Source organism: Scyliorhinus torazame, chromosome 18, assembly GCF_047496885.1.
Source record: "Scyliorhinus torazame isolate Kashiwa2021f chromosome 18, sScyTor2.1, whole genome shotgun sequence".
NCBI lineage: Eukaryota > Metazoa > Chordata > Chondrichthyes > Carcharhiniformes > Scyliorhinidae > Scyliorhinus > Scyliorhinus torazame.
The window spans coordinates 142769169-142781850 of NC_092724.1; the positions used below are offsets into that span (position 1 = coordinate 142769169).

At 47.9% G+C, this 12682-nt stretch overlaps 1 protein-coding gene across 5 annotated transcripts in view; it reads left to right on the plus strand.

The window, feature by feature from the left end:
• LOC140395585 (E3 ubiquitin-protein ligase rnf213-alpha-like) overlaps nucleotides 1-12682 on the plus strand; it is a 192537-nt gene that overhangs the window by 37252 nt on the left and 142603 nt on the right. For all 5 annotated transcript variants that reach the window (XM_072483546.1, XM_072483548.1, XM_072483547.1 and 2 more), the window contains exons 15-17: nucleotides 142-364; nucleotides 3521-3576; nucleotides 8930-9092. In XM_072483546.1, the coding sequence (XP_072339647.1) occupies nucleotides 142-364; nucleotides 3521-3576; nucleotides 8930-9092 (442 nt within the window). The remainder of the gene's footprint in view (nucleotides 1-141; nucleotides 365-3520; nucleotides 3577-8929; nucleotides 9093-12682) is intronic.

Consider the following 12682-nt stretch of genomic DNA (forward strand, 5'->3'; position numbering starts at 1 on the left):
TTCTGAATTTCCGTTTTCCTTTCCATGAAGAAGTGCGTTCTGACATTAGCCTGAAAAAATTACTCAAATGTGTAAAAGTATTATCTCCAGAGTCGTTTTCCAGTGATTGAAATTTTTGTTATTTATTTCTTGTTATTTTAGAAAATTACTGGAACTCGTGTGTCAAATGAAACCAATGGTTAAAATAGACCATACACTGGTGTTTACCTGGTTTTCACTGATTGCATCTGAGGATATTCCTGAATACTCAAAGGAAATGGGAATAGCTCTGAATAGTGTTGTACAAGAACTAATGTGCAGATTGAAAGAGTCCAAAGAGAAAATGGGAAACTCAAACTTTAAACTATTGGAGCAGGATATTCAGGTTTGTTTTAAGTGTTTTTTGCCGGAGGAGTTTAGAGCTTACATGTGTTCCTCACAAACTAAAAGCTCACACCATCATGAAGCATGATAATATAAAACTGCCGCCGTAAAAATTTACATTGAAAAGCTGTCCAAATCCTGGGAGTGCATCACTCTGTCAGATCTACAAAATTAAATTTATTTACATTGATTTTTAGAAGGTCGTTATAGGCACAAAGGCTGCAAAATCTGGTTGCATAGCGGCCGTTTCTTTGGCGGTGCAGATACCATCCTTGTTCCAGATTGGCATTTGGGCTATTTGTGTGCACTTTTCATGCACTTTTGGCCCTGGCTGTACCAGGTACGAGCTTGGACAGGAGGTTGGCAGGGTGTAGGAAGTGTGTGCAAAGAATGTAGAACCAAACAACATTTCTTTAAAAATTCCCTCACAGGCTGTGGGCATCGCTGGTCAGGCCGGCATTTATTGCCCATCCCTTGTTGCCCTTCAGAAGGTGGTGGTGAGCTGCCTACTTGAACCGCTGCATTCCCTGAGGGGCAGGTACACCCACAGTGCTGTTAGGGGTCCAGGATGTTGCCCCAGCGACAGTGAATGAAAGGCGATCTATTTCCAAGTCAGGGTGGTGAGTGACTTGGAGGGGAACCTCCATGTGGTGGTGTTCCCAGGTATCTGCTGCTCTTGTCCTTCTAGCTGGCAGTGGTCGTGGGTTTGGAAGTGTTGCCTAATGAACCTTGGTGAGTTCCTGCAGTGTGTCTCATAGATGGTATACCAGGCTGTCACTGTTCGTCGGTGGTGGAGGAATTGAATCTTTGTGGAAGGGATAGCAATTAAGCAGTCTGCTTTGTCCTGGATGGTGTTGAGCTTCTTGAGCTCAATAGACTCTTGTCTTAACCTCGCACAGGTTGAGCGAGCCCATGGCTTGCAGATTTTCCCACGGTGCCATTGATTGTACATATGTTGCTTAGCGGATGCCACGTGTAAACTCTGAGATGTACCTCATCCAGAAGGGATATCACCCCGGCATTGTTCAGCTGGTATCTTCCCATTCCCATGCAAGTGAATGCCCAGCATCCTGGTGCAAGTGGCTAGGGAACACAGGGAGCGCAGGTTGGGCGACACTATATCTGCCTAGGACTAGAGGGCACAGTCTGAAAGCCAGACCTTTTGGAAAGGATGGTAGAGTTTTTCAACCAATGGCTTTTGTGCTCGATCAATTGTTAATTTTAAAACTGAGATTTTCATTAATCAAAGGGGTTAAGGGATATGGGGCAAAGGTGGGTGAATGGAGTTAGGTCGCAGGACAACCATGATCTCGTTGAATTGTGGAACAAACTTGAAGGACTTTCTGGCCTCTTCCTGATCCTCCCTCCTAGCCTTTTCCTTTGTCTCTAAGTAATGATACTTTCGTTCTTTCATCAATTGCATTTGAGCCTCCTCAAAAAAAGGGATGGCTACTGGGTGGCGACGGCTACTTGCTGAACATATGGCTCACGAACCTGGTGTGCAACCTACACACACATTGGCCCCATGGAGAAAACGATAAACTTGCTGCCACATGATTGAGCAGATCCTGAAGGTTTTCAAACATTGCTTTCACTGCTTGAATCGTCCCAGTAGAGGCTGCAATATTTGGCGAAGCACAAGTTAAGATTCAATGTGAACTGCTGCAGGCTGCACAACCCTCGCCATCATGAGGGCACAGCCCTTACTGCAGAATATAGTGAGCTGAGGAGGGAGGAGTTTTGTGTACAGTTCTGGTCACCACATTACAGGAAGGACATAATTGCTTCAGAGCGAGTGGGGGGGGAGGGGGGGGGGGGGGGGAAGATTAATAAGAATGTTGCCAGGGCTTAAAAATTGCAGCTATGAGGAGAGATTGGATAGGCTAGGGTTATTTTCCATCGGACAGAGGGGGCTGAGGGGTGACCTTATTGAGGTGTACAAAATTATGAGAGGCCTAGACAGGGTAGACAGGAAAAGCTTGTTTCCCCTAGCTGAGGAGTCAATTAACAGGAGGCAAATATTTAAGGTGATTGGCAGAAGGATTAGAGGTGACATGAGGGAAACCCTTTTCAACCAGAGGATGGCCCGTGTTTGGAATTCACTGCCTAAGTTGGTGGTGGAGGCTGAAATATCAACTCATTTAAATGATACCTGGATCTGCACCTGTAACCTGCAAGTCTATGAAACAGGTGCTGGAAAATAGGATTAAAATGAGCAGCTATTTTCTTTGTCTCTTTTTTTCTTTGGCCAGCAATGACATGATGGGGTGAGCCTAAGGAAACCCTAGCCTATCCAATCTCTCCTCATAGCTGCAATTTTTAAGCCCTGGCAACATTCTTATTAATCTTGCCTTTATGATTCTATGGTTGCTTCAGGTGTGAGAGTAAAGAACTGCCTCCGCCATTGTCTTCCTACTCTGCTATTTGTTTGACTATAGTCTGGACAGGTGCCAGTTCTTGGATATCTGAAATGCACACAGACATAGGTTTGTGGTTATGGGAGGGGGTGAAGGAAGAGTTGCGCATTTACACTATTTGCAGTAAACCGGGAAGAGAATGGGGGAAAGGAGGCTTAGTTGGGGCTATCTTCAGTTGTTTCTGCCTCAGTGCTAGCCACAGTCTCAGACATGGCCTCTCCAGTGATGGACAAGACCACCTGCTCCCAAGCAGTAAAAATGCGCAGCCAAACCTGACCCTCCCTCACCCTTTGGGTGCTGCTAATTCTGGCCATGAATGACTTTGCCCTGTAAGGGATAGGGAATTGTATCAGTGAGTGTGGTGGAATGTGTTTGACGCCTGTGGCTACCATGGTTGAATAGCTGGCAGTACGTCTAGTACTGGCAGCTGTGGGATGTGGGGCTCACAGGAAAAAGCGTTTGAGAGTGAGGTGAAAATGTATGGATAGACATTTATCCTTCTGCAACCTCCCACGCCAAGGCTTCAAGAAAGAATTCAAACTGTATAAATATGTATTCCATTGGATTTTTCTAGTTAATGTGCGAGCTAATTGGTTGACCTCATTTATGGAAGGATTTGGAAGCTGGTGAGATGGGTTATGAATGTGATGCATGGTATTCGTGATTGTCCATAATTACTGCTTTTTAATTTGTTGAATGGTACGATCAGTGAAATTGAGGACTATCTTGGAATTTTACAGGCATTTGGGAAAAGCATCCATTACATCAAAGAAATGTTCGTTCAACAATCAGGAAGGTAAACTTTTCATATTGTTTTCCATTTGAATGAGACAAATACTAACCAGACTGGATTAACCATCATTTTCTTTAGTATTGCTGGAAAAGACATATGCTGTCAAAGCTTTTAATCTTGCACTCATCAGGACAATTCGCAAGAATACCAAATGTAAAGGGAACAACAATTATGCGGCATGAGAAGAGAGGGCTGATTGGTTGGCACATGAATTCTGATTGGTAGAGCGTTGCCATGGAGAATGTACCAGTTAATTGATAACTGACAATTAACTGCCAAGTTTTCTTTCAGTTTAAACCAGGAAGGTTGACTCTGATTGGTTAAGGCATTGACTTGGGAATTAACTAGGGAATGGCTGTTGCCTATGATGTGTTAGGCAGGTTGGTTCGGTAGGGACTGCACTTGATGCAGTGATGCGAGAAACAGGCCTCTAACACCGGTGAAGATCCAACACAGTTTTATTGGACTATCGAACTATTATACATACTCAGATGTGGGTTGACACTATACTGAACTGACTGGAGACCTAGTACTAGCCTGACCAGACTTACTAGTTACCGCATGGTGCTTGCACTGTGCTAGCTCGTGGACTCTGACTGTCTCAGTGGCTGGGTCCAGAGAGCGGGAAACCCAGTGCCCTCTGGCTTTATAGTGGCAGTGTCCTGTCTGGTGATTGGCTGCACTGTGCTGTGTGCTTACTGGTCATCCTGTGTGTCAATCACTACCTGTCTGCATCTCATTATATATATGCGTGGATATTATGACATCTCCCCTCCTTTTTTTTTAGATAAATAAATACTACGGTGTGCATGCGTATATATACGTATGTGCCTGACTATATACAGAAAGGTGTCTCAATGAACTTATGTACATAGGAGGGTGGCGACAGTGCAGATACATGGCAAACAAAATGATATTTATAGAGGTCGAAACGCTGAAGTCACAAAAATGTACAAAAACTCAGTCTATAGATTTAGTCTCCGTGGTGGGTGACGAATTCTTGTTGATCGCCGCAGAGGTGGATCAGGAGCCGTCTGCACCTGGATAGGCCGGATGGTTGGCAGCGCGATGGGCGCGTGGGCCGGCAGAATTGCTGGCAGGTCGGTGGTCTCGTGGCAGGGTACATCCGGAGGAGGCATCGCAGGCGGCGGGGCACACCGGTCAGGTAGCGGGCGTGGAACTCTTTGCAGTGCCCGTCTGTTGTGCCATAGCAGGGAGCCATCAGCCATGTGGACAAGGAATGATCTTGGGGCCACTTGTTTGAGCACAAGAGCTGTGGCGGACCAGCTGCCCTCAGGCAACTGGACGTGAACATGATCAGTTGGGGCCAGCTCGGGTAGATCCGTGGCATGAGCCTTCTACGTGGCTTTCTGTTGGGCCCATGACTGCTGCATTTTCTATAGGACCGTGAGGTGGTCTAGGTCGGGAATGTGGATGGCTAGAACTGTGGTCCGCAGAGTGCGATTCATGAGCATCTGCGCTGAAGACAATCCCAGTGGACAGTGGAGTCGCCCTGTATGCCAACATTGCCAGGTTGAAGTCAGAGCCTGAGTCTGCAGTTTTGCACAGCAATCGCTTTACAATGTGGACCTCTTTTTCAGCCTTCCCGTTTGACTGCGGGTAGTGGGGACTGGAGGTTATATGACGGAAGTTGTAGTAGGATTGTGCAAAATCAGACCATTCCTAACTGTAAAAGCAAGGACCGTTGTCGCTCATTACCGTGAGCGGTATCCCATGCCTGGCGAACGTTTCTTTGCAGGCTTTGATTACCGCCTTCGACGTGAGGGCGGACAGTTTCACCACTTCAGGGTAACTGGAGAAGTGGTCGACCAGGAGTGCGTTGTCACGCCTCTTGGTGTGGAAAAGGTCTATACCGACTTTGGACCACGGAGAGGTCACGATCGCGTGCTGCTGCAGCGTTTCCTTGGGTTGAGCTGGCTGAAATTTCTGACATGTAGGACAATTAAGGATGGTGTCGGCAATGTCCTGGCTGATGCCCGGCCAATAGACCGCCTCCCGAGCTCTGCGTCGGCATTTCTCGACCCCAAGGTGACCCTCATGGAGTTAGCCCAGCACCATAGCCCACATACTCTGAGGAATTATGATTCTGTCGAGTTTGAGAAGGATTCCCTCCACCACCGTCAGGTCGTCTTTTACGTTATAGAACTGGGGACATTGTCCCTTCTTCCAGCCATTGCTGAGGTGCTGCATCACATGCTGCAACAGAGGATCCTTGGCTGTCTCCTCACGAATTTGGACCACCCGTTCGTCGGAGGCCGGAAGGTTCGAGGCACCCATCTGCACTTGGGCTTCTATGTGGCAGATGAAGTCGCTTTGCTCATGTGGTGAGGTAATGGACCTGGATAGGGCACCTGCAACAATCAGCTCTTTACCTGGCGTATAGACCAGTTTGAAGTCGTAGCGGCATAGCTTCAGAACAATACGCTGTAGCCGCGGTGTCATGTCGTTTAAATCATTCTGGATTATGTGGACTAGAGGCCTGTGGTCCGTTTCTACCGTGAATTTCGGCAGGTTATAAACATAGTCGTGAAACTTGACTATCCCTGTCAGGAGGCCCAGACATTCCTTCTCAATTTGAGCGTATCGTTGCTCAGTGGGGGTCATGGCCCTGGAGGCATATACCACTGGAGCCCAGGACGAGGAGCCATCCCGCTGAAGGAGCACTGCCCCAATGCCGTCCTGGCTTGCATCAGTTAATATCTTTGTTTCCTTGGTTGGGTCGAAGAACGCTAAAACCGGGGCTATCGTGAGTTTTGCTTTCAGCTCGCGCCATTCATGCGCGGGCAGCCACTGGAATTCCGTCGACTTTTTGACAAGGTGTCGGAGGGCCGTGGTGTTGGATGCCATATTGGGAATGAATTTCCCGAGGAAGTTGACCATTCCGAGAAAGCGGAGAACCGCCTTTTTGTCCTCCAGGGTCCTTGTCGGCGTCTGGCCGCACGCCCTGCTACGAGATGTGGTCACCTAGGAATTTGATCTCCGATTGACCAAATGAGCACTTGGCCCTGTTGAGCTGAAGACCATGTTCATGGATTCTTTGGAATACCTTCTTGAGACGAACGATGTGTTCCTGGGGCGTTGTGAACCAGATGATGACATCGTCAATGTACACTCGCACCCCCTCGATGCCCTCCATCATCTGTTCCATGATGAGGTGGAATACCTCGGAGGCGGATATGATGCCAAAAGGCATCCGGTTGTAGCAGTAACGACCAAATGGGGTGTTAAACGTGCACAACTTGCGACTGGACGCATCCAGCTGTATTTGCCAAAAACCCTTGGAGGCGTCGAGCTTAGTAAAGAACTTGGCATGAGCCATCTCACTGGTCAACTCTTCACGTTTTCGTATCAGGTAATGCTCCCTCATGATGTTGCGGTTTAGACCCTTAGGATCAATGCAAATGCGAAGCTCCCCTGACGGCTTCTTGACACAGACCATGGAGCTAATCTAGTCTGTGGGCTCTGTAACCTTTGATATGATGCCCTGGTCTTGGAGGTCTTGTAATTGCTGCTTGAGACGATCCTTGAGGGGTGCCGGCACCCGGTGAGGTGCTTGAATTACAGGGGTGGCGTTCGGCTTGAGCTGGATTTTGTGTCGGTATGGGAGCGTGCCCATGCCATCGAACACGATGTGGTACTGTGTGATGATGTCATCTATGTCGGCTTGCAGGTTTTCATCGGGCGAGGCCGTCGTCGGTGCTGGTGACATGGTGTGGACGCGCTGAACAAGGTTCAGGAGCTTGCAGGCTCGAGCACCGAGCAGCGATGCTCTGTCAGGCCCGACAATTTCAAACCGCAGCGTCGTTTTGATGGCCTTATTGGATACCCCGAGTTGACACGAGCCACTGGCGGCGATGGCATTGCCATTGTAGTCAAGGAGCTGGCAGGCTGGTATTTGTACTGGCCAGCTCGTGGACTCTGACTGTCTCAGTGGCTGAGTCCAGAGAGCGGGAAACCCAGTGCCCTCTGGCTTTATAGTGGCAGTGTCCTGTCTGGTGATTGGCTCCACTGTGCTGTGTGCTTACTCGTCATCCTGTGTGTCAATCAATGCCTGTCTGCACTTCATTATATACATGCGTGGATATTATGACAGCCTATTGTGTTTTGTTGAAAAAGATGCAACATGTGTACATGTTCTTGTCACCTGCAAAGGGCAGGGCCCTGTGTATTAATGTATGTAGCTTCTAGTACACGTACGTATATCACACTGTGAGCCCCACTAAAAATCTTAAATTGGTTGTAAGTGTAATTCTTCGCAGTCTCAGGATAGTTCAGCAAATGTCGTCCAATTGTGCAATCACATCTAATGTTCAACACATATGGCCTCCCAGCTGCGTGAAATGATGGATGGGGTTTATTGGCAATATTAGCAATTGAGTTTAGAGTTTATGAAGGGTTGGAGTGGTGTCGTTCATCTCTTCACAGCTTTGCACGGTTCAGAACCAATGAGTGGTGGGTGGAGTTATTGTCAAGGTAGTGGGGTTGATATTGGGTGCCAGTGCCATTGTGCCCTGGTGGCATCGGGGGGGGGGGGGGTGCCAGGAAAGCATCCGGCCCAGAGCCCAACAGCCTTGGGGCCTCCGACCTCCTGGTGCCATTACACCTGGTCTGGTGGACCAGTGCACCACGGCGAGGTCTCCAAGGCGCAGGCTTTCGATCCCGTGCCTTCGGAGACCCCAGCGCAAACGTATTTAAGTGTGTTTAACTGCATACTTAAATATGCAAATCTGGATCCCGGCCGTTGAGGGCGAGATCCAGATCACGTGTTGCATCTCACGAGGCATGCCGAGCGGCATACCTCTCGCGAGATTTGCCAGCCTCGTCACGTCACCGGGTGGGGTGCAATAAGGGTGTATGATCGTATTCGGGTGGAAGAATGTAGCCAGAACAGATTCATCCATAAGTGAGTTTAATTGAACTCTTTACAGTTTTGTGGAAGTATGCAATTGAATTATCAATTAATAGTATAAATAAACATGAATGAAAAGTGACCACAACGGTCAGAGCTCTGGTTATTCATGTGTTGAAATGAACGAATCTGATCATTTACAGGGCGGCATGGCGGCGCAGTGGTTAACACTGCTGCCTCACAGCGCTGCTGAGAACCCGGGTTTGATCCCGGCCCCGGGTCACTGTTCATGTGGAGTTTGCACATTCTCCCTGTGTCTGCGTGAGTCTCAGATGTGCAGGGTAGGTGGATTGGCCACGCTAAATTGCTCCTTAATTGGAATAAAAAGAATTGGGTACTCTAGATTTATAAAAATTAGGAGAATCTGACCATTTATTATCAATGATTTACTAAAGATTGTAAATAATCCCTGTGCTATTTTTGCAGAAAGAATATTTCTGAGTTACTGGAAAATGATATAAAGTGGAGCATTAAGATGCACACGATAATCTGTGAACTGACTAACCGCAGAGGATTGTATGAAGTTCCCGCTCTTTCCTTCCAGCTTGTGATGGAAGTTTCTGAGAAGATAAAAATGTTGTTAAAAGAGGTAGGTTTTAAATGACTCTGAATCTGAAATGCAGCTTATACATAGTTTCTCACAGGAAACAAATAACATTATTTTTATTCATTCATGGGACATGGGCATTGCTGGCTGGGCAGCATTTATTGCCCTTCTCTAATTGCCCTCAAGAGGGCGATAGTGAGCTACCTTCTTGAACCGCTGCAGTCCATGTGGTGTAGGTACATGCACAGTGCTGTTAGGGAGGACATTCCAGGATTTTGACCCAGTGAAAGTGAAGGAATGGAGATATATTCCCAAGTGAGTATGGTGAGTGACTTGGAGGGGAACTTCCAGGTGGTGGGGTTCCCAGGTATCTGCTGCCCTTATCCTTCTAGATGGTAGTGGTTGTGGGTTTGGAAGGTGCTGTGTAAGGAACTTGGTGAGTTACTGCAGTGCTTCTTGTAGATGGCATACACAGCTGCCACTGTTCGTCGGTGGTGGAGGGAGTGAATGTTTGTGGATGTGGTGCTAATCAAGAGGGCTGCTTTATCCTGGACAGTGTTGAGCTCGAGTGTGTTGGAGCTGCACTCACCCAGGCAAATGGAGAGTGTTTCATCGCACTCCTTTTTCAATAATAATCTTTATTGTCACAAGTAGGCCTCCATTAACACTGCAATGAAGTTACGGTGAAAAGCCCCTAGTTGCCACATTCTGGTGCCTGTTCGGGTACACAGAGGGAGAATTAAGAATGTCCAAATTACCCAACAGCACGTCTTTCGGGACCTGTGGCAGGAACCCGGAGCAATCGGAGGAAACCCACGCAGACACGGGGAGAACGTGCAGACTCCGCACAAGCCTGGAATTGAACCTGGGACCCTGGCGCTGTGAAGCAACAGTGCTAACCACTGTGCTACCGTGCCTGATTTTTTTTTTCCATGGAGATGATGGACAGACTTTAGGGAGGTGAGTTAGTTGCCACAGGATTCCTAGCCTCCAGCCTGCTCTTGTAGCTGCAGTATTTATAATCACTAGCCCAGTCCAATTTCTGGACATTGGTAATCCCCAGGATGTTAATAGTGAGGAATTCAGTGACAGCAATGCCAATGAATGTCAAGGGGCAATAGATTCCCTTTGGTTGGAGATGGTCATTGACTGGCACTTGTGCAGTACGAATGTTGCTTGCCATTGCCACTCATCAGCCAAAGCCTAGATACTGTTCAAGTCTTGTTGCATTTGGACATGGACTGCTTCAGTATCTGAGGAGTCGTGACTGGTGCTGCACATTGTGCAATCATCCGCAAACATCCCCTCCTCTGACTTTATGATGGAAGGGAGTCATTGATGAAGCAGTTAAAGATGGTTAGGTGTAGGATACTACGCTGAGGAACTCCTGCAGTGATGTCCTGGAACAAATATGATGAACCTCCAACCACCACAACCATCTTCCTTTGTGCCATTTTTGATTCCACCTGATTCCCATTGACTCCAGTTTTGCTGGGGCTCCTTGATGCCATACTTGGTCATATACTGCCTTGATTTCAGGGGCAGTCACTCTCACCTTGCCTCTAGCATTCAGCCCTTTTCTCCATGTTTGCACCAAGGCTGCAATCAGGTCATGAGCTCAGTGCCCTGGTGGAAGCTAAACTTAGTGTCAGTGAGCAGGTTAGTGCTGAGTAAGTGCCGTTTGATAGCATTGTCAATGACCCTTTCCATCATTTTACTGATGATTGAAAGTAGACTGGTGGGGCGGTAATTGCCAGGTTGGGTTTGTCTTGCTTGTTGTGGACAGGACATACCTGGGCCATTTTTCACATTGTTGGGGAGATGCCAGTGTTGTAGCTGTACTGGAACAGCTTGGCTAGGAGCATGTCAAGTTCTGGAGCAGAAGTACTATTGTCATGGCCCATAGTCTTTGCAGTATCCAGTGCATTCAGCCAATTCTTGATATCATGTGGAGTGAATTGAATTGGCTAAGTACTTGGCTAAGACATTTATGTCACTGGGCACCTCCAGAGGAGGCCGAAAGGGATCATCCACTTGGCACTTCTGACTGAAGATGGTTGCAAATGCTTCAGCTTTATCTTTTGCTGGGCACCCCTTCACATCCTCAAGTTATGCCAAAGAGCTTCAAAGCCAGTGAATTACGTTTGCACGTCTACTTGAATGGCTGCACCGGAGAGTGAATGCCTCCACCTCGTGCGCAAGGTTGGGGCTGATACAGCTGAAGGAGCACACCTCACGAGGGCGAGGATGAGCTGATTCTTTGAAGGAGTATAAGACGTGTGTGAACGTTGCGGGCGGGGGGGGGGGGGGGGGCGCTAATCTCCTTCATATGTTTTGGTCCTGTCCAAAGCTAGAGGATTACTGGAAGGAGGTTTTTAGGGTAATTTCTAAAGTGGCGCACATGAAACTAGACCCGGGCCCCCGGGAGGCCATTTTCGGGGTGTCGGACCAGCCAGGGTTGGAAACGGGTGCGGAGGCAGATGTTGTAGCCTTCGCCTCATTGATCGCCCGAAGGCGGATCCTGATGGGATGGAGGGCAGCCTCTCCACCCTGTGCCCTGGCGTGGGGGGTGGGATCTGTTGGAATACTTGACTCTTGAGAAGGTTAAGTTTGAACTGAGGGGAAGGATGGAGGGGTTCTACAATTCATGGGCATTATTCATTATGCATTTTCAAGAACTGGTTAACATCGAACATTAGTTGGGCTGGTGGGTGGGAGGGTTGGGGGGGCGGGCGGGGGGGGGGGGGGGTGTTAATGGTGGCCATGGGTGATCCCTGATTCCTTTTTGTCTTTTGTTTATGTGAACATGTGGGCGAATGTTTGGGTTTGGTGGGAGGATGGGATCGCTGTTATCAATATGGGGATTGACATATTTGTTACTGATTGTTGTTTATTGTTGGTGGGTGTAAATTTTTGATAAAATGTGAAAAAGGAGGAGAATAAAGAAATATTTTTAAACGTCTACTTGAATGGACACATGGGGTACCAACTTAACACTCCTCTGACAGGTAATACCTCTGACTCTGCACTCTCTCTCTCTCAGCACTGCTCTGTGTGCTCCAGTGGGGTTTGAACCCACAATCTTCTAACTTGGATGCAAAATTCTATAGCTGAGAAAGGTATCAGTTGAGAAGTAGTTTGCCTTTTTTAACACTTGAATCTAGATTATTTTGAGTGAGTAAAATGAAACCCTGATTCCATTATCAGAGAGTAAACCATGCCTATTGGTGCCATTCAGTGGTGTCTGCATCAGAGGTTACGAGGTCACTGGACTTACATAGTCCAGGGAGATGCAGTTGTCACTTTTGGTAGATGTCTATGTGTGCCTGCGGATGCCAACCCCTGAAACCCCAGCATCTAAGAAGTGAGCTTCCGGAACAAAGGCAGTCTACATTAATTTATTATTTTATTTACGCCTCGGAAGCGATTGGACCTCCTGTCTGACCTCGATCCCACCAGCCGGATCAACATATGTCCCTGTGGACCCCAGTTGACTCACTTGAAATATTGACCGCCACAAACATATCAGGGCTCCTCTCATGGCTATGCCTGGGCGACCCGGGCTCTGATCCTGATTGCGGAGTTGCTTGGCGCAGGTTGGATGGAATTTCAGCCTCTTGTAAGAAAAGAGG